This window comes from Echiichthys vipera, assembly GCF_963691815.1.
Source record: "Echiichthys vipera genome assembly, chromosome: 18".
NCBI lineage: Eukaryota > Metazoa > Chordata > Actinopteri > Perciformes > Trachinidae > Echiichthys > Echiichthys vipera.
Window position 1 is genome coordinate 8,594,711 of NC_139843.1, and position 26,668 is coordinate 8,621,378.

The 26,668-nt window shown below is 40.3% G+C and overlaps 1 protein-coding gene across 2 annotated transcripts in view; it reads right to left on the minus strand.

Annotated features, from left to right (window-relative positions):
- Positions 1 to 26,668, minus strand: part of dock1 (dedicator of cytokinesis 1) — a 178,449-nt gene that overhangs the window by 19,450 nt on the left and 132,331 nt on the right. For both annotated transcript variants that reach the window (XM_083932897.1, XM_083932896.1), the window contains exons 30-43: positions 23,921 to 23,999; positions 22,610 to 22,710; positions 16,969 to 17,027; positions 16,182 to 16,330; positions 14,427 to 14,512; positions 13,946 to 14,102; positions 13,111 to 13,151; positions 12,612 to 12,702; positions 9,833 to 9,952; positions 8,562 to 8,651; positions 8,142 to 8,246; positions 3,612 to 3,753; positions 3,064 to 3,145; positions 1,054 to 1,138 (exon numbers count right to left, since the gene is read on the minus strand). In XM_083932897.1, coding sequence (XP_083789023.1) covers positions 1,054 to 1,138; positions 3,064 to 3,145; positions 3,612 to 3,753; positions 8,142 to 8,246; positions 8,562 to 8,651; positions 9,833 to 9,952; positions 12,612 to 12,702; positions 13,111 to 13,151; positions 13,946 to 14,102; positions 14,427 to 14,512; positions 16,182 to 16,330; positions 16,969 to 17,027; positions 22,610 to 22,710; positions 23,921 to 23,999 — 1,387 coding nt within the window. The remainder of the gene's footprint in view (positions 1 to 1,053; positions 1,139 to 3,063; positions 3,146 to 3,611; positions 3,754 to 8,141; positions 8,247 to 8,561; positions 8,652 to 9,832; positions 9,953 to 12,611; positions 12,703 to 13,110; positions 13,152 to 13,945; positions 14,103 to 14,426; positions 14,513 to 16,181; positions 16,331 to 16,968; positions 17,028 to 22,609; positions 22,711 to 23,920; positions 24,000 to 26,668) is intronic.

The following is a 26,668-nucleotide window of genomic DNA, read 5'->3' on the forward strand; positions in this document are numbered from 1 at the left end:
GTCCGTTTCCCGACAAAGTATTTGATCAGGCTTGGATATCATTAATCTGCCTATTGTAACCTACCCTACTAAGTACATCATCTGGCAGATGTGCAAACTTTAGCCCTGTTAGTGGAGCTGAGTCACTAGCGAAATCTGTTGTATATATACCAGTGTTTTATTTGAGAGTCCGTGTGAGCGAGAGACAAACAAGAAATATTTGTGGGGGAAAAAGAAATCCATGTTATGTAACATATGTTTATCTGGTCTCTAGGTATCATTTGTCAAAACCAAAATATGGGATATAAACATACAGGGCCATTATCACTCAAACTATAAATGATAAAAATTCAGCAACTATTTTGTCAACTTTGGCAATTAAAAGTAGCTAAGACTTTTTATATTATAGTTTGTGAAGAAGAAGATTTTTTTTTTCCCCACAAAAAAACCCCAAAACAACTCAAACTGGTTTAATGATTTCAGATTTTTGAAGTGGGGTTGTATGAGCCCCCAGTTTGGAGAATCAGTGATTGTTTCTTGTTTCCATTGGTGAGTACATTTAGAGTTTAATTTAAATGATTTTGCTATTTATAAAACAAACACTGTAAAGACATGTACAGAGTATTGATCAAGTCATCATTCCATGCTTGAAAGTCACAATACCTTGTCCATAAAGCATGGATGAACGTTTCTGTTGCATGTGATTGCTCTGTAAAGAATCCTGAGTTTCTTTCAGGTTTTAAACACATTAAAGATATTCTCTCTATTTCAAATGCAGTACAATCGTTTCTCTGACTTTACATCCTGTCTGCATATTTCTCCACCTCACCCTTTCCTTCCAAAATTTGATTTAATCCCTGTATTGAGTTTCTTATGAGCAATCCATTTAAAGAGCAATTGAGGTTGTATGAAAGTTAGTTTGAAATAAATATGTATTCTGACACATTCATTTAAACAGCATGAAAATAACACTCATGAGGATTCTTATGTTAGTAAATAATTCATTAAACCCTTCAGAGAAAATAAAATGGACAACTCAAGTCATAGTGAAAAAAATAAGAAGACAGTAATTACCGAAAACTCGTTGTCGGGGTCCTTCTCCCCCTTCCTTACTGGCCTGGAATACTGGAATTTATGCACTTCATTTACTGTGTAGAAGCTGGGGAAGGAGAAAATCAGCGCCTGAGTAAATTAAAACTGTTATGGGCAATCTACGGTTTGATTCAAAGGTTGATTGCTTTGCTTCAGGTCAAACACAGGACAGCCCCCCTCCAGGCCAGCTCTGCCAGGAATTGTGGCATTTACCATCATCTACATGGTAAAAAAATAATTTTTGGGTCACACACGTCACTGGCAGCACCTGAGGTTAGTCCGACATGTCAGACTTGTAGAGAAGCTGCAGCATACGTGACATAGGCACATGACTAGCGGGGATGAACCTTGTCAAATCGGGTTAATAGACTTTTCACACTAGGAAAAGGATGGTGTTGCAGAGAGGCTGTGGGAGCAGCTGTCTGGGCACATACATGGCCCCCCACATACTTGCTCTTTTTCCAACTTTCTATCTGTGTCTCCCGTCTACAGCTCTCCACATTGACACTCTCCTGGGGAAGCTACTATGCATATATTATCCTCATAAAGCATTTTTTCATTCCCCAAAACATGCCATATGTTTCGAAAGAGCATGCCTTACTTTTATTAGCAAACAATTATGAATAAAATATGAAAGGAATCAGTGCTGTGCCAAAACCACTGCCCTTTTATGTTTGTACTAGCAGCAGCAAGTGTGTGCAGATGGGATGCTCCAAGGACTCCACTAAGGACTATTTATGTATTGCTAACAAACAGACCTCACAAAGTTTTTTGTGACATTCGAGATCCACAGAGAAAATGGGCTTAGGTCTTACTGGTAATTGAGCCATTTATATTCTACAACAATCAGATGTTCCCCTTTGTGCTTGGTCACAGGGCAACGCACAATTAAATGAACATGACGAGAACCATTCCCAAATTATCTGAGAAAGTGCAGCATTAACCTAAAAAAGGAGCATCTGAGGTTCTCTTTCATAATATTTCATAATTAGTTCTGAGCTAATAAACAAAATAAAAAAGCAGCTTTAAATCAGCTGTGCCAACCCTTTTACATGCCAACTGCTCGCAGGCCAGAGTTGATGCAGTAGCATGGTCTGGACAAAGCAAGGTTAGAAGGGGGGTGCCTGCTGCTGTGACCCTTTGACTCAAACAGCTCAGTCTCATTGCTATGCACCGCTGATCTTTTGTACTGAATGAGAGAATAAATGACAGAGAACAGAGAGAGACAACCAGGGAAAGTACAGTGAGAGCTGGAGAAAGACACAGAGAACAGAGTTGGCAGAGATAGAGAGATGGACAGACAGTTGGGGTGGAACAGCCCTTTATTACTCTCTAAACATGGCTGTCTAATCTAGGCTATTAACAGAGATACATATTCCAATCAGACACAGTCAGCAAACAAGCCAACAGGGGGCTGTGACCAATGGTGCAGGCTTGTGATAAGATCAGTGCGCAGGTATATTTGCGTAAAGGTTTTCCAAGTAAATGTCTTCTTTTAATTATGCCCACTGATGCGTTGGGTGGCATATCAAAGGGACTTTGCACAGCTGACTGATGCAGTGCACGGCCAGCATACAGATTGGGAAAACAAGTGGGAGTGTAGGGGCCCACTGTTTGCAGAGGCCCCGGTGTGTGACACAAAGGTATTAATGATGTCAGAGAAACAATGTTGTACTTGGCACAGTGACTAATAGCAGATGGCTGGTGCAAGTTAATAACCACGAGAATGACAACAAGGTCAACTGCTGTTTGTTCTACACAGACGTACATTTACATTGAGATTTAATCGCTTTCACCACAGCTGCCCTCAGCACATCACTCTAAAGAAATGCCAATGCACTTTTTCGTGTCATCACAAGCCGTCTAATTTGTTTTTGAGCAACTGTGGAAAGTAAATTGGGCTTGCTGTATTGAAATGCACGCTGTGTGACTTTGAGTAACACACTCTGTAATTCTAAATAAATTAATGTGGAGTGTGGATATCCTGCTTACCTCACTATTTGTTCAGAGACGGGTTTGTTTTGGAACTTGGCAGGCAGGTCGAGGATGGGTTTAACGGTGAAACACTGGATGTCTTCAGCAGAAGCATTAAGGAAATAAATGCAACGGTTGAACTCATATGAGTGAAACACATTTCATTAGAAACCTAGTGGCAATACATATTTATTATTGCTAATCAACAATTGATAAAAATGATGCTGTTAAATACAATCTTTCACACAATTCTGTTGCCCAAATCAATGATTTTTAGCAAATAAGAATTCAAAATTCAAAACAGTTAATTGCACTTAACTTGAATTTTTATGATTAAACATTTAACATGTGTTGACCACATCATGATATTCATTGTTATTGGATTAATACATACTGTATATGATTGATTGAAACCATGTCTCCCAGTCCTACGTGATCAATATGCATCATCAATCAATCCTTTCATTTTGTGTACTGGCAGCGTTTAACAATAACGAAAGGGCAAATTTAAGAAACATCTTCTGATAGCGTTAAAAATGTAGAAAAATGATTTGTGATGAGGATACATTGTCCAGAGGAACACTTTGTGTCCTCGCTGGGCGGTGTGGTTGTCTTCATCTTCTCTGCGTTAGGAAACTGTGTGAGAAGGCGCGCTTCGAAGTCCTCTCTGCGCTCGTACTCCTTCCCACGGTAGATGAACATTTTGTTCTGAAGGACAACAGAGAAAACAGTGAGACCTTGGACATGTACATCAAACCCAGTCATGCAAGCATGTGATCATCAGTGATTAGTCAATCCCAGCTGAGTTCAGAGTGGACTCGCTTGGGGAGGGACTTCTGTTTTAAGCAAACTGACAGACTGCTGGCTACTACCATTTTGCTGGGGGGCTCTGCTGTTAACTACAGCTACTGATAAAGCTGGTTTCCAACCACTGTAATGGTTCAGACATCTTGCCAATTTCAAATCAGTGTGGTAAGATCTTGATACCTGAGGACGGGGCCCCTCTTCACAAATTAGCAGCTTGATCTCTTATGGACCTACCTAGGGAGAATAGCCTTCTTTCTTTCATAAACCATCACTGCACAAACAGCTCACACACACGCAGCTCCGTGCTCATGCACAGCACACATCTTAATTCCCAAATTAATTAAATTAATTGCAGTGATGAAATATGCCTGGAGCCATTTTCAAATTTGCTTTGGCAGATAAGTTGACAGAAGATGCATTGATTTCCAGAGTCATTCCTGCTGAAGGAGAATCTGTGTGACAATATGCTGCTGCAATTTTCATTTTCAGATGGTCAACAAATTGGAGATTTGCTTTTCGTGTTTTCTCTTCATCTTCAAACTAATCTGTTTTTCTTTACTGTATAGTGTATGCCTGTTCATAAGAGGACAGCAGATTTGCATGATGGTCTTGAGCATTCTGGTCGTGCATACAGTTCTCTCAATGTCATTTTTCTCATTTCATTACCCTCAGACCTACACTATATCCCTGGCAAAGAAAATCACTGTCATTGAGATAATAATTCATGCTCAAATGGTCTTTTCATTTTTGGCTGGTGGGTAGAAAGGCAATTTCATACAGTCTAGTGTCAAAGCAGCAGCAGTTATAGTGGCAATGTTATGAAGTTCAAATGAAACGCATAAGGTCAGGATTTAAGCTCCTTGAATGTTCTTGTAGCAAGACTGGACGATTTGTAACATGGGGAAGAGGAAAAACTGTAAAATCTATGGATACTTCCTTTCAATCAAACACAAAATGTTTAACAGACACAGATGCTGGTAAAAAAAAAAGGTCATCTTGTTTTTATTCCCAAAGAAAAATAAGTTATATGAGAAGAGTGCACAGAGTGCTCCTGAAAGTGTATGAGCCTGGAACGCTGCTTCATCTCCCTGAGTGTGCTCAGGGGTCTGTCTGAGGAACATTTTGAGTGATAGAACATGATAGCTCATATCCAAGTATCTCTGAATGTGATGCATTTGGATACATATTTCAAACCGACTTTCACACACTCTGAACTGCTCTTTAAGCGGAGCACTCACGAGAAACTCAATACAGGGATTAAGTAAAGTTTATGACAGAAAGAGAAGAGAGAGGTGGAGAAATACGCAGACTTCATGTAAAGTGAGAGAAACAATTGTAGAGTCTTTGAAATCCTGAGAATACCTTTATCTTTTGAGGATTCTGTTTAAAGCAGACAAATACAATAGAAGATTTCAGCCATGCTTCAAAGCTTTATGACAAGGTATTGTAACTTTCAATGTTGAAATGATGACTTGAGATAAATATTCTGTGCATGTCATTACGTTTGTTTTGAAAGCAACATGATAAATTGAACTCTGAATTTAAATGTACCCATCAATGGAAGCAAACAAAAACTACTTGGTTTTAAAGTCAATGTGCAGTCGATGGTGGTCGACATGCCCCCAGTTTGGAGACACAGGCAGGAGTACCGGCACGGAAGCTTAGCAATGTACTGCTGTAGGCGGGAGCAGCAGCTTTTAGCCACCTAAAAAAGGCCCACCTCCAATAAATCTACATCAGTTTAGTGTATACTACATTTAGAATATTTGCCCAGCTTTGCCAAGCCATCAGACTGCCCCGTTGACAGAATCATTTACTAATACTAAATTTAACAGTATTTTTACCTTGCAGAACATGGAAGCTGCTGATCGACTGCTGCCTTCATCGACCCCTTGTTTGTGTTGTTGTGTGTTATTTGGTGTTCTAAAGGGTTAAAACATTTTTAGGGGGCTAGTAGAAAAATACAGCTGCTGCCACAGCATTTAATTACTACCCTTCCATGCCTTACGTCCTGCCTGCTTCTTCAAACAGGGGGCGTGCTGACCATCCTCTACCGGGTCTAAGTACCTCATACACCCCCACTTAAAAAAAACAAATGGTCTAGTTGCATCTGTAGATCTAAACAAATGACATGATCTAGAGCATATTACAATTAGCAAGTGCGCGAGTGTCTTACCACATTAACGGCTAATAAATCATAAGCAGCTGAATCAAGCACTCTTGAATAAAATCAATTCTTAAGGGGGGTGGATACAAAATGCCTTTATTGGAGTATTGATTTTCTCATATAATTGACTTTTCCCTGAGGACACAAACAGCAATATGGGGTGTGAAATAAAACCCCTCCGAACTATATTTATCTTGGTAAGTTACCCACATGAACACTTCCCTGTGTACTCACACAGAAATCTTTCAACATGATGATGAAATATATCAAGAGGGTCTAAAAACTCAGAGCCCTTATAGCAGGACAATGTAAGAGCCGTAATGCAAGAGCACTGACTTGCTTTCTCTCAGGATACAATGTTATGTGTAATATTTACTGACCTTTACACTACCTTGTGTATAGGTAGTAGAGAACACCATGATTCAAAAAGGCAAAACAATAAACAGGGAAATTAAATGCAGATTTATGTTGGCAAAGACAACCTGGCATACATTTTCCCTGATTATTTTAGGTAAGGTCAAACTACAGCCAAAATTAATAACAAGGAAAGAAAAAAGAGAACTCAAAGCTATCCTTTAAAGGTTGTCTAAATAGCCAGTTAGATTAGATGAGTGCAGCTTGCCCTCTCTGTAATGGAGTTTCTGCCCTGCCAGATGAAAAGGGTACGGAGGGGCACATGGAGATCAGAGAGCAGCGAAAGACCCTTGCGAAGTGGCAGTTCTTCATGATAGATTGAAAAGGTTATGATCAGGGTTGCACCTGAAACTCTAACAATATCTTATTCCACGAGGAATGTGTTGCTTGTGTGTAAAAATGGCTTAAACAACACCTTCAGTAATAAGCCAGACGACAGCCTCGAAACAGCTGTAACAGTTCATACATTAAAATCAAACAAATCCTCAGCAATGCCATTTATTTCTCTTATAAACAGGATGTGTAAAAAAAGCTCTGACCTAAAATTAAACCCACTGCAGCACAAATTCACACAGAAACATTACTGCAGCCAATTTTCATTTCCCATTTAAATAAAAAGTGATATGTGGACAGAGCAGGAGACCCTTCACAGATGGAGCGCAGAAAGGTCTGATATGCACACAGTAGCACCTTACACACTATACACTAGACAGAATAAGCCGGTGAGGAGATATCAGACGTTTTCTAAACACATACTAAATTTGTAATAAGCTGTGATTCGACTGGCACAAAGCCAGCCAGGACATTTCAAAGTGGAAATACACATCAGTTCAGGTTAAGCAGCCACGCTTATTGAGTAGGGGTTCTAAATGGACTTGGAGGTGTTTATTCAGTTTTCATATGTATCTCGATTCATATTCAGAATGATTAATGGCCAACTTCTGCTGGTCATTTTACAAATCAGAATGGCTTCCACTGTATGGCCCCACCACCTGCAAGAACTTTGAAAGTAAAGCTCCATCTTAACAAGTGTAGGTCTGAATGCTTTGGGATTACTGTTTAACCCACGATTCAGCAGCCACCAAAATCAATTTACAACGTGACTGCTGCCCTTCCTCTCATTTTGTATTAGGAGCACGTTTTTGTTGTGCAGGCACTCATGGCGTGGAGAAAAGGGTGTTCAGCTTAAGTTTAGGTGAGGAAATTAAAGGCAGGGTTTGAGGCGTGATTGGCCTTTTGAACAGACAAACCTGGTTGTTTATCATCTGCGCTCAACAGTCAGTCAAACAGTCAAATTTTAGGGTTGACCAACTGACCAGCAGACAGAGTGACTGATATAGTACATGCTTAAAAACAGACAGATAACAGGTAGAAAGGAGGAAGGGTAAAGGAGTTGAGAGAGCGTGTATGGAAGAGGAAGAGGCTACGGTGGAGAGAAAGTGTTTTAATTCACAGATATCTGTCTTTTTCCAAGAGACCCACTTTTCCCTCTCTATAGAGCAACCACATTACTCTGGCTCTTCTCTATAGGCCACACATTCAACAGCAGTTTATGATTCACAGTTTGCTTTCCGCAAGTGAGTAAGTGAACTGTAAGTGAAAACCAGACCAGGGGGGGTGTTGATTAAGTGAGTCCCAACAAAACAACGAAAACCTGTGCAGTATTATGTGCAGGGTGCTGAGAGTTGAAGGAGATGTGAGTACTCACGCGTAGGAAGGAGGGGAAGCCCATGCCGTAATAGCCCACAGCAAAGTAGTCTGGTTTGGGCCGGATTACCTTCACTATGTTCTCATAGAACTGGGCTTGCTTCCTCTGTTGGGAGATATGATGGAAATCTTTAGGAAAAACACTTTTTCTTTTGTATGATCCTCACTGGTGATTTCATTTCTGTTTACTTCCGATCTTGTGACATGTTGTTGACATCTCTTGTATCTTGCTTTTGCCTATCTAGACCATAATGATCTTGAAAAAAACATATTTGAATGTCAATGAGGCATTCCTGGTAAAATAAATAAAAATAAAAACACAACACAGCCTTCTTTCTCCCTCTTCAAACTAAGGTCAATGTGCTCTAAATGTCTAATTTTAGAGTAGTAATAGTCCATATACTTAAATTATATCACTTACCAAGGATGCACTGAGCTGTTCAAAGTCAAACATTTCATTCTCGTACTGTTCAGCCAGTTCCTTTCCCAAAATGATTGCCTCCTCCCACATCTAGTGGGCACACAAACAGAGACAGTTAGTAAATAACATTAATTATCAAAATTCAGGCAGAGATCAGCCAGTGGAATAAAACAGATTATTGCTCACAGTCAATGGTATTCAATTTAAGCCTTTTTTAATATTCTTCAATTTAAAGCACTAAAATCTAGATGCCATCCTCTTTGGGTGAAACACATTTATCATAGTGCTGCATATGCCTCCAGACTCCAATGCAGTGGAGTGGTGTCACAGAACGATGGGAGCTACTCTAACATGTTGAAAGGCTTCTAAGTGGCTTCCTGACAGACTATATTGTGCTGAAGTGATCTGGGCCAGGCTGGAGGTGGACTGAGTCCAGACTGCTGCTCAGATCAGCCTGCCATCAGTAAAAGTGGCGGTGGCGAGACCATCTGGGACTGCTTTCTGGATGACTCTGATGACACTCTTGTCCTCAGCTGATTCCTCCCTCTCTGGAGTGTTGATGTATTCTTACAGCCACTGTAACACTCCCTGAACCCTCTGGTGTGTTTGTTTGTGTATGCTTTGCCAAAGCTTTTCTAATTTGTTGTCTCCCTGGCCATTTCTTGCTGATTGACGGTTGGCTAAAGAACCAAGAGTGGCAGCTGCTCTCCAACATTGATGACACATGCACATCTTTGGGACATCGTCTCTGAGAAGCTCTGGCGGCAGACCCATTCCAAGCTTAGTTTACAGCCTAAAAAAACATTTTTCTCCTCTGGAATAAAATATGAAGACCATCGAAGATTTGCACACTAATAGGGTCCGATGCAACTAAGACATTAAGCTTAATCCGAGGTACATACGAACGGACGGCACTTCACATCCCAATAGAGGGCTATTCTACCCGTATTCTAGTACATGAGAGAAAAGAGAAAGCAGCGAGGAAAGGTTTTATGAAAGGTAGGGGACAAAACAAAAGAGCCACATAAATGCTTGTGCGGTCTGATATGTGCCTTCGTCCATAAGAGCATCAGCTAAAAGAAGATTATTTACAATCCCCGTTGTCTAGAAAAGGAACATGAAACTTCTTCAAAACCTGCCGTCTCATGCCAGAAGAGGTATTTAACATAGATGGCAGCATCTAAAAACAGCATCCTCAGAGTCCAGGATTTCTCATGATTATGACCACTCTTCTGCATATGTGTGTGCCAGAATGCATGCGTGTCCCTTACCTTGCCCTTGTCGAAGTAATTGATAATTTGCTGGTAGAGCTGGTCCTTCAGCTGTCCTTGAGTGGTGGCCTGGTAGCCGTCTCTCTGGGTCAGGTGGGCTGCACATTGTTCGTCTGACCACTACAGAGGACAAGTTAGCATTGGGGTCAACACTGTGCAATACGATACAGAGCAAAAGGGGAGCAGGTGACAAGAAATCAATCACTGAGTTATAGCCAATGCAAATGGATGAGATGGATGTGGAATTCTTTCTAAAGCTGCCCTGCACTCTGGCAGGGCAGCTTTGAGACAGGCGAACTTGAGACAGGGGCAATGAAACATGCATCGATACATATTGAATGGCTTAGAGAGAGCAACAGTACAATACATGGCTTTATGTGCTGCTTATTAGAACCCCACAGATATGAGGATTTTGAGGCTGATAACTATTATAGAGGGGGAAAATTCCTTAATTTGATTTGAAAATAGACGTTTTCTATGTGAACTGTGCACCGATATAACTTTATTATATGTGCTGAGAAGGCTTCTAAAAAAATAACTTCATTAAAGAATATTAAACATTATACCTAACATTATACATGCATGTCAGTCAATTGTAGCAATGAACACATATAATAATAAAATAAAAAGCCCACTAGAGCTGCATGTTCAGTATTAGTCCATTAATGAACCTTTAAATTAAGAATAAATAAAAAATAAAATAAATAGTTATATGACACTATTTCTAAATGACCCCAAACATCATAAACGGTGACACCAATATGTCTTTGTTAAGCCAATATCGACTGGAAATATAGGCAAACCGATATATCGGTTATAGTATTTAGCAAAAGTATGCCCACAACACAAACAGTGTTCAAGTTGGCTAGCCCACTGAAAGCCAGTCCAGTGAAGTGGAGCTGTGGGATCAAATAGACGCATCACTTTTGCTTGTACTAACAATAAATGTCAGATACAACAGAGTCATGCAGCAGCGTAATCTTATTCATTACAAATCCTGCTTGATTTTTTTTTACAGAATGGCATACAAGTAAGAGTGACGCAAAAAGACCCCGGAGGCATCCTTTTATGCTGACCGTGTACTCCATCATGCCTTTTCTCCACCCAGCAAGGAGAATAATGAGGTTTCTGACAAGCTAGAGCAGCTTGGCTAACAGGGAGATGGACAACCTGATTGGCCTCTATTTCGAGGAAGAATAATCCTATGCATGCTGCCAGGACTGATTCATTACCAGTCAATTTTAATTGGGATTCTGTGGTGTTATGAGTAACCTGAGGAGTTAAGATCTCTATGAAAGTTGGACCAAGTTTTGTGTGAGGAGGGCCACATTTGAATAGCAAAGCCAAGGAATTTGCATATCCTGTAATGGAGATGGGTGAAAAAGTAATTGCTCGACACATTGTTGCTGTGGCATGGGGAGAGAGATGCTGGGAGACTTTGGAACAGGTTATTGATTCCTTTATAGCTGAACTGCAGCATTTACAGGGTAAAAAGGATCTCTATTTATTCATGGATGGATGGTGACCCTGCATCGACAGAACTAAAGTGCTGATACATCTCTGACAATACACAAAGGGCTGTGAATTCATCAACCATTATTATACCACTGCAGGAAATCTACTGAGGGACTAATTGTTCCATCAGGAGCCAGTTTTAATTGATAACTGCTGTTGGATGCAGAATTATGCATCCATCATTCAAGCTTGTTTGCACGTGCTTGTGTGTGAATACAAAAGGAGGACAGTGACTTCAGAGATTACACGGGACAGCTTATTGGAGAAGAAAGGACTTATCCAGACTCTGGTGGAACTAAATTAACCAATTTCCACAATATAGTAGTGAGCCCCTCTCTGAAGGTACGATCAGGAACGGCACAGCTGCTGAGAGATGAGCGGAATTAAAATAATAATAGGAAAAACAACTCCTGCAAATGCTACTGTGACTGCTCAGCGAGGAAAATGTGATTCAGTCACAGCCTGCTCTCCCTTGTCGGGACCTGTACAAAGGCTGATGCAGCCAGCTATTTATGCAAATACGGATGCAATGTTGGGTGCAACCATTTTGAATAAAGGAACAACTCAAAATTCAGGGTATACCAAACCCCGACTGGGTATAGAAACTGCAGCAGTTTGTGTGAGGAGCTCTATGTGCGGATGTGATATATTTTTGTCAAAGTAGAAACTTTTGAGACCTAAAGCAGGCCTATATTACCAAATAGGTGGGAGCTTAAGAGACATGCTTCATGATATATAAATATTTCTGTTTCTAATCTAGGGTATCGCACTAAAACTGTGATAGAAACCTGACATATTTTCCACCTTAAACCTGAGATGCCTTGCACTGAACCATGTGATTTATAGTAGAGGATTCTTGGTTTCCAGCTGACAAAGAGGACAGTAAAAGTACACTTTTATCTTGAAGCACCTCAGGTGGCGGCTGCTGCTTCTTCTTTATCCTCTGCTTTAAACTATGTATTAGCCTTTTTTTTCCAGGAAGGATCAGATACTAGCTGTGATTTGCATCGACTACGCAAGGTGAAAAAGATGCTGCTCAGCAAGTCCGCCCTCTTAGCAGCCATCTCATGCCATGCTGGGATTAAAGGGATGTGGCCTTATCGCTCTAAATCCGGTACACATTCAAATTCACAGATACACACTTGTGTAATGCTCGAGGTTAAATGCCATCTGCTTGACAATAGCTTAACAGTGTATTTGGGTGCTGTTTGAAGTATTTATGAGAGCGTGCTTCTAAATATATTTGCTGTTGGTTTCTGTGTACCTTGAGCAGTTTTGCGTGCAACAGCAGAGTGTAGGCAGCCTCAGTGTAGTTGTCGCACTCTTTGTGGAGGTCACACAGCTTGTACAGGTACCTGGCAGGAAAAAGCAATGATTTATGGGTCACGTCTGGGTGGGACTCTCACACTTTAACAATAGACAGAAAGTTAACTCCGCTGGACTGATTCGTCTTGACAACCTCTTTTACCTCGAATAAAGCTTGACAGGCAGATGGAAAACTCTGACTGGTGAGATTGTGCAAATGGAAATGTATTTTAGCAAAATCTTATATCACATTCTCAATCTCTGGGGACATGTGGCTGGGGAGGAAAGGGCCAAAATGTACAGCAATACGTTTGTGGCAGGTAAAAATGTACATTAACTGAATGTCACAGCACCAAGTCTCCTAATGTACTGTATATAAATACAATAATGGTGTGTGTAAAATGCCTCAAAAAGGATTGGACGTCCAAAAATTTGAAAATGTTTCAGATAAGACTTACCTGATGTACATCTCCTCTCTGTCTATCTCCTTGTAAAAGTTCTACATAAAATAAAAAGACAGAACATTAACATGGACTTAAAGGGGTTCATAGATTTCCAGTACTGCATACAAAAGTTCAGTGTATCATGCTTACTATGCTTAACTCTAGAAATCACTGAACTGCAGATTATTTCTATAATCTTTTAAAAATAATACTTTGGCAGAGTGAAAATTTATTTTTTTAAATATGAATCAATAACAGTGTTCTGGCTTGCAGCAGGAAGATGTGAAGAATCAGCTCCGACCAATCGGCTGTCATCAGAATCACAATTGATGGTAGCTGGTGGGAATGGCGAGCTTGTGCAGGATGTCCTGTGTCGCGCTAGTATCAATGCTCTCTGACCAATCAGTGGTCTGCAGTTCTACATTCAACTATCGACTCAGTACAAGGTATTATCCACAACTTTTTCTGATGGAAAACTAAAAAAGAGCGAGCTGAGTTGACTTGAGCCATGCAGTGGAAACGCTGCAGCACTGAATGCTGAATATAAACTATAGGCCTGTTGTCTTTTCAATGCCAGCAGTCACATGATACAAAATTGAAATTTCATTGCCACATTATGAAATGTCACTTCACAGAGGAGAGCTGCTCTGTGATAACATCTTAACACACTGTGACTTGGACACCTGTTATTGGTTCTTGTGTGTGTCACTATGGTCACTTTATTCACAACAATAGCCTATGAACAATGCCTCAGTGTTATATAATATATACCTTGTTGATAACTACTGTTAAAGTGATTTATAAATGTCAATCATTACTGTGCATTCAGAAACAAAGAAACCAAGCTTACAAGCACGTTAACAGTGCAGCTCATGCGGTTTTCTTTGTTCTCGTCGTGCATGATGGTCCTGTAGTCCAGCAACCTCTCCAGCAGACGCACCACCAGTGTGACGAAGTTCTCGCCCGTCTTGGCCAAATACTTGTGCTTCCTGCAGTGCTCTAGTAAGCTGGGGGAGGGGGGGTGGATGTGGAGGAAGAGAAGTCAGGGGCAGAAAGTAAAACAAATGTGAAGCATGTGCAGGTTCTTTGACAGTTTAAAAACAGTCAAAAATCGACTTTTGCCTCCAAGGATTTCAGCAAAACAATCTCTTTTGCCCATTAAAGTAGAGTTAGCATCCAACTGCGCACTGAAAGCCAATATCACAGTGGCAAGCTGTGATAGCCGTGTGATCATCAGCACACTGATTATTTTGAGGAGTGCCATGTTGCAATTAGCATTACCTAACTTGTCAGAGGCTCATGTGTAATCCTGCCCATTAATCAGCACTTACATTTTCTGAAAGAGAACTTTGTACTGCTCGTCTCCGCGCCCCCCCTCCACCTCGTGATCCAGCTTGGTGATGATCTCGTTCTCAAACTGCAATTAGACAGAGCAGGCGTAAATAATCAGTGTAGCTAATTTTTCAATTCATTAACGCCATCTCCCTGTCTCACTCTCGCTCTGCATCAAGGCTTGGCTGAGGGGATCTGTGCTTTGACTCTAATCGTCCCTCTCTTGCAGCCCAGCTGGTTGTGAGCCATTGTTTTCTGTTCATTACTCTCTCATTGTATTATCTGTATACATTTTGGTTAGAACACAGAACAAGGTTGCATCATAAGACGCATCCCCTTTACTTTTGCTCTGCTGTTGCTGTAGGTTCTGACAGTGATGCATGTACCTTATTTCTCTAGTATTTGTATGTAGCAGCTGTATTAAAGAATGCTTTTACTGTGCTGAAACAAACCAATTTATACTGACTTCTTTATTTGCGTAAGTGTTGGCTAGGCACAAATACAGAACAGGAGAGGAGAGTGCAGCCAAGTAAGAAGAAATATAAATGCTGCTCTGTTAAGCCCTGGATTTACAACTCACACACATACATGCACACACAGAAGGAGAGAGACCTAGGAAAGGGAATATTACTGGTTTACAGCAGGCCAAAGTGAAATTGATCACATTTCACAATAAAATAACATTTCACAAGTGAAAGAATGAAAAATGGCATTCACCTTCATGAACTAGCTCCTGAGTGACACATTGACTTAATTAGCAGCTCTTCAGAGAGGGATGTTGGTCAAACTACCACTGTCTTAAAGCTCCTTCCACACATGTACATGTGAGAACAAAAGTGTTTGTCAGCCAGGTTGGACATTAAACACAATTTACCCTGCCAGTTCCCTAGTATAGTCTGTGTAATGTCAAACTGAGTGGCCAGAATGGTACAGCTTACTGTGCGAGTAATTCACAACAAGTGATTGGACATGTTGATTGCATTTCTACAACGCAGCTGGCGAGAAAGCAGGAGAAAACAAACATCAGAGGGTGGAAAAGAACAACTTCTGTAGGTAAGGGCAGATGCTGAAATCATCAGACAAATTCAAGGAACGGCAAGAGACTTGGTTGTTAATGACCAAATTACAAATAGGCTACGTGATCAAAGTGTAATCTACATCACATCCGGCCTCCTGCCAGCTCTACCCAGCGCCACCCCTCGCCTAAACCAGAGTATTTCCAGTTAGTAAGAATGCGTCTGACACAAACAATCTCCTGTTGTGTGCTACGTGTGTTAAAAAGTGAATCTTTGACCAAAGAATCAGGTACGGACATTGTTTGAAGTGTCTCTTCCCAGAGTTCATATAAGAAAACTGCTTTACACATGACTAGAAGGGCCAGCAGACACGTGAAGCCACTGTGCTGCTTTACACTTTGATAACAGTACAATATGCGAGTGCCCACATAAACATCACAAAGCTGAAAACTGCTAGAGACATCTTATGGTTGAACAGCTGTAACCAAATGGATTTCCTCATGCAGAAAGGCTTAATTTTGCACTGTAACAGGGCATAACATTAAGTTCTACTTACCATGGCTGTTGATAATCGGAGCACAACAAAATGAGATTTGCAGAATTACAAAGAAGCTTGTGGCTATGAAACTTTTTTTCAGTTACTCTTTTCTCCTCCTCAGATTTCCACACCAACACCCACTACTTTTCATAAAGTCTTTCTGTTACAGTCCTTTTGCTCTTATGTTTCAAAGGACGCACCCGCTGGAAGCTGCATGTGAAGTGGAACTCGCACTGCATCATGTCAAAGAAGATGGGGATGGTTGCCTTTCGCAACTCGATCTCAGGAACTAGCGTCATCTCCAGGATAGGACCCACCATCTCTGGAATGAATTTTATCTTGTGGGGCCCTTGAGAGAGGAAAAATGATATTTACAGAAAAATGCAAAGCAGACTACATGACTAATTTGTAGACTTCCATTTCAGTTTCAAGAACAAAATGTTGATCCTAACAGGGCATGAATAATCCTTAATGTGCTTGATATTTAAAATTAGCTGCTCCAAACAAATAAATAATCTGGCTCGTCTCTCATCAGAATTTTCCGTTGCAATCACGCAATAAATAACTTCAACCCAAACACCTCAGGTAAAAAATAGCAAGAAGCTCATTAAAAACAGTGCATGAGTCAACCTAATCTGGTGAAAAGCTCTAATTAAGGGATACGATGGTGTAGCTTATGAGGAAGCTTTAAGGGAGGCACAGGTGCCCACATTTAACACCACAATCCCTGTACCACACTCTCATTCCATTGAGAATTGACAGCTGAGTCTCTCATCAGACAGTCAACACAAAGCTAATTAATACACGACTGTCTATATTTAGCTGGGTTTTTTTGGCTGAGTTGACTTGTTTAGAGTGTGAGAGCCATTAGTCATATAATAATCAGAAATAGGAATTGAGAAAAACTTAAACACATCTCAGTTGCTGCCGTTTACTAACAATTGTCTTTGGGTGCAAGTGAAATACACAAGGAGTCGGTTGACTCACCTAGATTGTACCACATGTCCCGGATTTCAAAGCCAATTTGTCTTCTCATGTCCTGGTACCTGAAACACAAATAGGATCAAATGTTAACTATAGTCAAATCATTGACAAGACGATAAAATGACCCTTCTGTTTTAAAAGGCTTGAAAAACTGCCAAAAAACACCGGATGGTTGAATTCTACAGAGGGGATACATTTTGTGGCAGACTGGAAATCCCAGAAATTGCAGTCTGAAATCATTTGTATCCCCCTTTTGCTAGGAAAGAAGAAACTTTTACATATTTACCAATGTTACTAGTTATGATCTGAAATATTTCCAAAATGAAACACTTGATGGTAGGACATCATCTTTGTGCTTTAGAGAAGGAAAATAAATGTATTGCTGGCAGACTAAATATGTCAGGAAATAAATCCTGAAAGAAATTGTTTCCCCCATAACTTTTGCTTAGAAACAAGAAACTTATACTGTATTGTACTTATAATGTATCCATATTTACCAATGGTACTATTTATGAGCTGAAATATGTGTAAAATTAAACACTTCATGGTAGAAAGTACATGTTGAAACTACAGTTATGGCCCATCCTACATTGAATTACAAGACACCACTATTTAAATTACATGAGACTTACCATTGTAACCCTAGCCTTATAATATGAACAAGCGAACCGGGCTGAATTGAAGTAAAATAATGAGCTAAACAAAAAATACATATTGATGCTGTATACCAGGCTGCTTCTTTAAAGCCCCCAGTGGACATCTGAAACACAGTGGATGCAGTGTAAGGAAGTGAAGTAACAATCTTGCTATATAGTTATTTGTACATCAGACATATCTTATTTTATTTTTGGCATCACAGAGTTAAAAATGTATTTCATGGCTCTCAGAGTGCTGCTTTGCTCTGACGGAGGTCCATATGTGCAGTGACCAAGCTAAAGACTATACTGTATTACAGTTATGTGTGTTTCCTGTTCCTGAGCTAAAAAAATAATAAATAAATAGAGAGGAGTTTCTTAATGTCCTTCCCATCTATGCCTGAATGACACAAGCAAATAATGAGACTGTCTGAACAGAGTCACAATGGCCTGACCAAGGTAAGATAGTTTGTTTTGTCTTTCTTTGATGTTCTTAATAAAAATGCATACTTATGAGTTATAACCACTCTTGCACGTTTACAAAAAACACACATGCTGGCATTCAGCAGGCTATCAGCTGTGGCCTGTCTTCTGCTCTGTGTATTTAACGGAGGACAGAAGACACAAGGCTGGGCAGGTCTTTATTGGTACAAGTTCTTTGAGGTAGATTTGGGGTGTCAAGAGCCCTTATATAAAACAAAGATTTGCAAAAGAAGCTGGAAGGATCACTCCCATACTGACATAAGCTGATCAGCTCTGCCATGTCTAGTTCGTGAACCAATCTCCACGGAAGCTTGGAGCCCATCTCCCAGCCTGCCACACAGGCAGAGGTCATAGAAAGGACAAATAGGGAAGTCGAAAGAACAAAGAGGGACAGACAGACAGTGAATGATGGAGGGACTAACGGGAGTGGAAACAGTGGGCAGAGAAGCAGAACATGAAACCGGTTCAGTGAAAACGGTCGCATGAAACTAAAGTAATGGATTTAGTTATTTGAAAACCGATTGAACGATGGATAAGAAAAGAGGGTAAGTTCAAGCCTGAAATTGTTTTAAGATCAAGAATGTAGAGGACACAATGGAGATAGCAGTCCTGAGAGAGCCATTTCTGTTTTTTTTCTTCAGTTTTTACCCTATTTACCCTATAGCACACTTGTACCGCACCATTGCATGCTGAGAAGTATTTAGATGTAATTTCACTGCTGGCTCACTGTGGGGAATAACTGCACTGAACCGCAATATTGTGGTTCTGTTTTTAAGCAGTGCGAAACTGTCACAGTCTCTGCACTCAACCAAGCCATATGGTTGGCTAATCAGACAGCTCAAATAGAAGTTGCGTGCAAAGTCGCTGGATAAATCTTTCTTAACTGCCATGTCATCTTACTCACTGTTCATTGAGATTAAAAATTTAAAAATGCTGTAAAATTACAGATCACCTGGAAAAGCGTTACTTGTAACTTACTTACAACCATGTACAAAAGCTAGCTAACTGGCTTCAGATTATATCCGAACGGCCTGTCATTTTTCAAATCTGGACACTTTTGTATTTCAATGGTAAATGATTCATAATTCATAAATTATAACACATAAGATTTACACTAGCTGTATTTATATTGCACTACTTGTATATTTTTCTATGATTGTAGTACATTTTTGTTATTGCACTATATCTCTGTACTTTGTCTTGTATCTTGTTGTTTGCATTTTATTTTCATTAGTTCATTCTTTTGTTTTAAACCGGGACCAGGAAAACTATTTAATTCTGCTAAATATTGAACTGCACTGTATATAGATGGATGACAATTACTGTAAGTCCTTCTTATCTCTTGTCTTATTTGCAACACATATAAAATATCTGACACTGTTTGGAGGGGCATTGAAGTTAGTGGTGTCAGAGTCATCAATAACTTTTTCCCTCCCTCCAGTCTCTTGTCTTCTCCAGCTGGTGGCGCTGCAGGAATCAGGCCTGTTTGACATCAGACTCTCACACTGAGTGACTGATGTAGGCACAGTGGTGCCTCTGTCTCCTCTTCCTAGCACACTGATGTCATGACACCTTGGCATGACATTGTAGGGAAGAACAAAGATGATAGTTTAAAGTAAATGCACAACACAACCTCTCCTGACCTCTAATTAATATACAATCAAAGCCTCTTACACACAAAGTGACATTTCTGAGCACCCGGGAACTCTCATAGAATTCTGAAACCCAATTGATTGTTTTGCCAATATTGTACAAAGACACGCTAATGTATTTTGACAGAGAGGAGAAGAGCATTGAAAGAATCCTTCACTGAGAAGCTCCGTCACTTCTTTGTAGTCTGGCTGGGTCAAAAAACTATACAGCATTTGGTTTTCAAAGGCTGAAGTGTTGCCCAGGGATTGATATTTAAGCATTGTGTTGGTAAGATGATAAAGTATAAAAAGTTGCCAGCCTCTATAAATTGCTTCAAAGCTGCATGCATTATGTATTCCATCTTCTGACTGTTTTGGCTCATCCACACCTTAGTGTGCAACGTGAGAGCGTGCAACGTGAGAGCGTGCATGTGTAGCGGTGGAAGCATGCAGGTGTGTCTCTACATATGGGTGTGCGGATGACTACTCAGGAGGCATCATGTCCTCATCTCAGCTTAGGCAGATGCAGGGTGCTGTTCTGTCACACTCCTGAAGGCAGCGAGACAGGCAGCTATGACTGTCGGCTGTCAGGACCTACAACACATACCTGTCAGCTATGGGGCGGGAAGTGGTTGGTTTAAGAATAACAGAGGGACAGCGCTGAGTAGTGAGTGGATCTCAAGCTCTCAGCAGCTTGTGCTGTGTAATGCCACTGGGTCAGGGAGCGAAGACCAAGATTGGGAGGAGGAAGGAGGAAATGTATGTGAAGGCATGAGGTGATGGAAACAAAGTGATGGAGGAAAGAAACACGGAGTGTCAGAAAGAGCCAGAGAGAACAAAACATAAACAAGAGATTGACAATCAGTCGCCTGTAAGAACAGATGAGATGTGATCAAAGCCTGAAGCCAAGCAAGTTCGCGATACTCACAAAACCTGACAATATGACATGTCCTCTCCTCATCATTCATTTTCCAATATCATGACAATGACACTGCTGCATGCTCATTTATCCAGCTCTCTATTTGCCTATTTGCCCCACTATCATCCACTAAATTCTGTCTTTGTCTTCAGTGAGAAAGATTAAAATCAGAATTCATTCCCAGGACAAGTAACACTGCAGTAGTCAAAGGTATTTATCGGCTCCAGCGCCAATTGGCAGTGATAGAAACATGACCCCCTAATGGCACACTAATGTTCTCCCTGTTAACAGCACGGTACAATACAGCCACAAATTCCATGTCTCTATGCAAGCAGTGCTCAAACTTTGGCAGCAGTTTAAAAGACAGTAACAAGTTGTTATCAACGTAACATTTCCACTGGCCAGCATGCTGCTTCCTACTGTTTACTAACCCTGTTATCTTGACATAGGACGTCCTTCTCAATGAACAGATACATAAAAATACCAGGTTATCAAAACTTTGATCTCATCATTGTGGCTGATTTTTGTCTGTATGATAACATTGTGTGTTCATCACAGTTGTTGCTGAGGTCTTGAAGAACATGGTAACACACAGATGCATTTCTCCTACTAAATCAGGCCACGCAGAACATGCCTATAAAGACATTTTAGACTGTTGTCGGTCCTCCTGATCCAGAGACAGACAAGCACACAGAGACCAGTAATGGACCAGAATTTCACCAACAGCACTGGGAGACGTGTGGCGCAGGAGAAAAGCTGATGCTAAAGAGCCACGCTCTACACAACTCTGATTTCACCCCTCTGTTCCCTGCTCCAAAGCGAGGCACAATAATTGGTATTGCAGGGAGAACTGACAGTTCATGCGCCAGCACACAGGGAGACTGGATGCAGAGATGGAGAGGTAAAAGACAAAAGGTGAGTTGTAGGTGAAGGGAGACAGACACAGAGACAGAAAGGGAAGTGGGCGGGTTGAGGTAGAAAGAGTAGGTGAAAGATAAATCAGAAAACCATACAGAGTATCTTCAGTCGCTCTGGAAGCTACAGTACCTGGTTGCATTTGAATGTTATATTTGGGAATATCAAATAAACAGTCTGGTAATAGCATGACAGGGATCAGCGCCTTTCTGTGCTTACGCCAGGAATGGCTGTTCTTGTGTATGTGAATCAAACAGCTGTTTCTTTCAGGGAAGGCTGACAAGTCGAGGAAAGCAGGGTGGGGGTGGCTCGGAAAGTCTTGTTTGCTGTGTTTGGCTGTTTGTGTGGGCGCTTATCAGGTCTGATAATAAAGCACCGACCAACGAGGAGCCTCGCTGCCAGGCATGGGCCAGTGTGATGAATGCTTTAGTGACAAAAGCTCCTCCAAATGAAGATGAGAGCCAATATACTCCACGTCTGCCTAGAAAGCATTTGCACGTTTGGCTGCATTACCAGACTCTATGAGAAATACTAATGTAGATGAATGACTTTTTGTAGACACAGACAGTGGATGAGCGAGAAACTAAACCCCTTTCCAAACTGAAAGGGGGGTTGGGTCTTATATTTTCAGAAGCAATATACAGGTAAATCCTCTATGTTATGAATTTCAGCCATTAAAACACTCTGCGCTGTGATATGAAATGTTCTCCCCTTTACCTGTTGAGAGAATAACAATGGAAAAAGGCATGTAGGAGATGCTTTGAGGAGAAACCAAAGACATGTGTACACTTCCAGAAGGGATTCCCAACTTTGTCTGATACCTGGGATTTGAGTACATGATGTGCTCTCCATAACCCCTGGAGTTACTCTGAAGCTGTTCTGCTTTGTTCAGAAGGGTGAACAACTAGAGCAGCCTCCACTGGAGCCATGGTGTGCTGGGTATCCCTGTGAGCCACTGTGTGATGAATTATATAAAGCCTGCTTATACAGCGGAGGGAAATTGGGGCTGCATTGGTGCGTAATGAGGAGGCCCTGTGGATTGAGAGAACATTCATACTCACTTTTGGAAGATCTTTGCTCTTTTGTCGCTTGAGAAATTCTCCAGCTGCAATGACTCCTGGGTGAGGAAGGCTACAGCCAAGTGAAAGTAGTTGTTCCACAGCTGACCCACATGAAGGCGGACGAAGAGCGTAGTGTTAAAATAATAACATTTAACTCACAGTCAAAAAGCAGTTTTACAACAACGTAATTCAGTACCACATCACTCTGTGCGTGCTGGAACCCTTTATAGCTTCATTCAATCAAAAGGTTTAGATGCGATGTGTGTCGGGAAGCTGTCCCGGTGGTTGGAGAGGTCGGTGATTAAGGCCACTGGTCTCCAGAGCACCCTCTCAATCAAAGAATGAGAGCAGCAAAAAGGAGCGCTAATTTAGGCACCTTTTTCACTGCAAAAAGTTCATTCATGCACTAGATATAAAGTCGCTTTATGAGTTTTCAAAGCAGGAAGAGCACACACTTCCTTTTGAGACTGTTTAAGTCCCAATCATAGACTGTATTAATCATGGACATAGTCTCCATGATATCCCAAAGTGTGAAAAGCCGTTGTGAAGCTCAGTGTGGGCATCCGGTTAAACGAAAAAGTAATGCATAATTTAAAGCATAATATAATTATGAATTGAATAAAATTCAACCTATTATTTCCGCTGTTAAGTGGCCATTCATGGAACTACTGTTTTTTTTTTTTTGTACTGCGTTTGCTTAATTTTTCAACACCAAAGGTTGCAACTCTGCTACAGAGTAAAAATGGCCGTAAAAGACCATTTGATTCTAATCAGATAAATTATCTTCATACCACTGAGCTATTTTAAAGTAAAAGAGAAGAAAATCCAACACTTTATTCAAACACCATAAAGGGAGTTATAAGTCACACTAAAGCACTGTTAAAATAATTACTCTTTAAAGGCTTTAAAAGCTCAGCAGTTAAGTTGGTGACAACATTAACTTTCTTCCATATGTCAGACGTTTAAAAAGCAAAGAAAAGAAGTGGCTCAGTTCTTGGGGGGGTTAAAATATTCACATGCACGTCAAATTGCTGGCCATTACACAGTAATTGATGTTCCCGCTCAACAATTTTTATGTCTACTGCCTTCAGAAATCTTTTTTTCTATTCAAAAGGTCCAACAATGCTGCATCTGGACCATTAAACTGCAGTGAGGTGAATACTTAAAAAATGACATCCTAATAATTTCCAAAGCTGCTGTTAAAAATACTAATAGTTACTTAGTAAGTTAGAATGTCGTCTTCAGGAAGGTCGGTGGCTGGTTTCAAGGTTGTTTACAAAAAAAAATGTCTTTCAAAGGTTTAGCTCTTACCTGCAGCTCAAAGTTGGTTTGATCCAGGAATTTCTTGTTCAACACTGCTGCATACTGATTAATGGCCCGCAGGAACACTCTGGAAAACAAGAGAGTGTATGGATTTAGTCTTCTATCTGATGAAACAGGTTCTTTTCCACCTTAAAATAAAGGTACTTACAGTTAATAGTTTCTACTAACATGGGCTTAAAAAGGTCTCTTTAGTCATGCATTCCTACTGAAACTCTTTTGGTCGTCATGTAACAACCTGCAGAGGAAATGCTCACAAATGTGCCATATTTGAGCAAAAAGTGAAGTTACAGAAAATGCTACACACAATATGAAATGGCCTCCATACTCTTGTTCCAATCATATACTCAAATGTATATAATATATGTTTATTATAGTTACAAAAGCAGATGACACACTTAAAGTCCAAGTGAAGTCAAATCCATTGTGAAATAATTCAAAATTGTATTATTGCATTCTGTCTTTCACTGACATTGAGACAATATCAGATTCTCATTTAACAGAATCATTTCTTTCAGTTGTATCAACTCACAAAGTAAAATATGATTTGACAATTTAATCATTGAGCCATTTCAGTCATTTGAATGAAAAACAAACTATTATTTTTTAATAAAATATAAATATAGAATAAATATAAATTGAAGATTAAAAATGAAGATATGTATTAATTTTGTCACTATGTATGGATGGTAATGTTCATGTATAATTTCCTAGCAATGTGGATCGCTATGCTCAGAACAAAAACACAAAGAAGTAGAAATGTTTTTCTTAGGCATGGCTAGGGAAAGGGCAATACTACTACTTGAGTCTACTTGAGTCGGAATCGCCAAATATGAACTCATTAATTGGTAGACTGAACAGAAGTTTAAAAGCTGTAAAGCGAGACAAGAAGAGAATGTTTGCCTTTGTGAAAAATGTAGCGCCGAGAGAAAAGAGGTGAGACACTGGTTTTATCTTTCTCTTTGGCAGACTGAGGTACAGAAGGGGTTCGGGGTACTCCCGGAAAAGATGCCATGAATAGATCTTAATGATGACACTGTCTGATGGGTTAATCCACTCTGATGTTGCAGAATTAAATGTTAATAACTTAAGTGGCATGAAGCTTTTAGAGGGGAATTATGATTGCTACTTACAGAGTCAGAGGCCCAATCGCTATTTAACTTCATTCCCTGATGGAACCAGCCATACAACAATGTGTGTACTAATCTCTAAGAATTACCCACTGATGTAAAAATAAAAAAGCCTTATCATGAGTGTAGAAGAAAAAATGTCTCGTACAGCATATTCAATAACTCGGCTAACTTTATTTAACTAAGACCAGATTCTCATAGTTTCTCATCATCAATTCCTGCTTCAGTTGGTGTGAGCATTTTTCACACAACTACTAATCAATAAACAAATGATTGCCCAAGGGAGCATATGAAGAGGCAACAGAATGTGCTTGATAAAAATTGGCAAGGTGAAACAAGGACAACTGTTATGCCACTTAAGTGGATTGCATCAGGGATTCATAGTGGGCAATAAAGCTAAATGAAGATGTAACGTAACTGACACTGGCAGGTGAGCAGACATCTGCTGCACAGCCAGCTCCAAGAGAGCCTCCCCCCCTTTGTCATGACCCAAGTTAAACTACTTGAACTGGGCCTCATTGTGGGAATCAGCAATTCCTCACAAATCAACTTGGAGTCTCTTGCTTCATGTTTAAGCTGTGTGCCAGTAAGGGTACCCGGAGAGTTTACATTTCTTTGGCGTAGAGACAGGGCTGGGGTTTCCCTCACTGTCCCATCTAACTGACCTTGAATAGGAATAACCATAGCTGACGCCAATGCTATTGACTCCAGGGTATTTTAAAGCAATACATACAATATTCATGTCCCACATTTATCTCTATTGCTGACTAAATGCTATCTAGGGCCAATGTGTGATACATATTAAGAGTCACCTTAATCATTAGCTGGAAAGGTTAACTGTCATTGAACACCTCTGGATAAGCCATTAGAAGTCCATTTCTCTGGCTCTCTGGCCTCAGAGTGGGAGAGCCCCCTCCCATCTCCTAAGCACTCAGACAACCTATTACCACCATCCTGTGTGCACGAGCACAGGCTCCCCCTCCGCACACCTCACTCAATTTTCTGCAACTGTGAACATGTCCATATAGTTGATACAATTAACAACAGACTAATGCTAAAATGTTTCTATCTGCTGCACCTGTGGGCTGAGAAATATTACTGCTTTTTAATGTGGTTAAATTTACACAAAATATTGTTTTATATTTAACAGTTGACCAATGAAAAAAATGTGCAACACTGAGATCAGCAACCACTGAGCTGCATTGGCCAGTCTTACAGGCGGGAGGACATTCGATTTTTATTGTTTTTGTTTGCAGATGCTGTGGAGGCTAGATGCTAACTAAAGCCTAGTTTTTAACAGACTGTTATTAACGGTTTGATACTATTTAAAATGTTACTGTGTCCACCTGTTTATCACTGGTAACATCCACTAAGGAACCACAGACCAAAATCAGCTCCTGCATACCAGGTGCAAAAAATGTATTGTGCGTTGTCCCTGTTAAATAAAAATAAATACAAATAAATGAATACCAAATATTGGACTTAAAAAAAAACAAACAGTACCAAAACCCGTGTGGAAATAAGTTTGTAAGAGTTCTTGCAGAAGGAAACAATAATTTTGAGGTGCATCGGGACAGAGAAATAAATCAATATTTTCCAGTGAAAAATC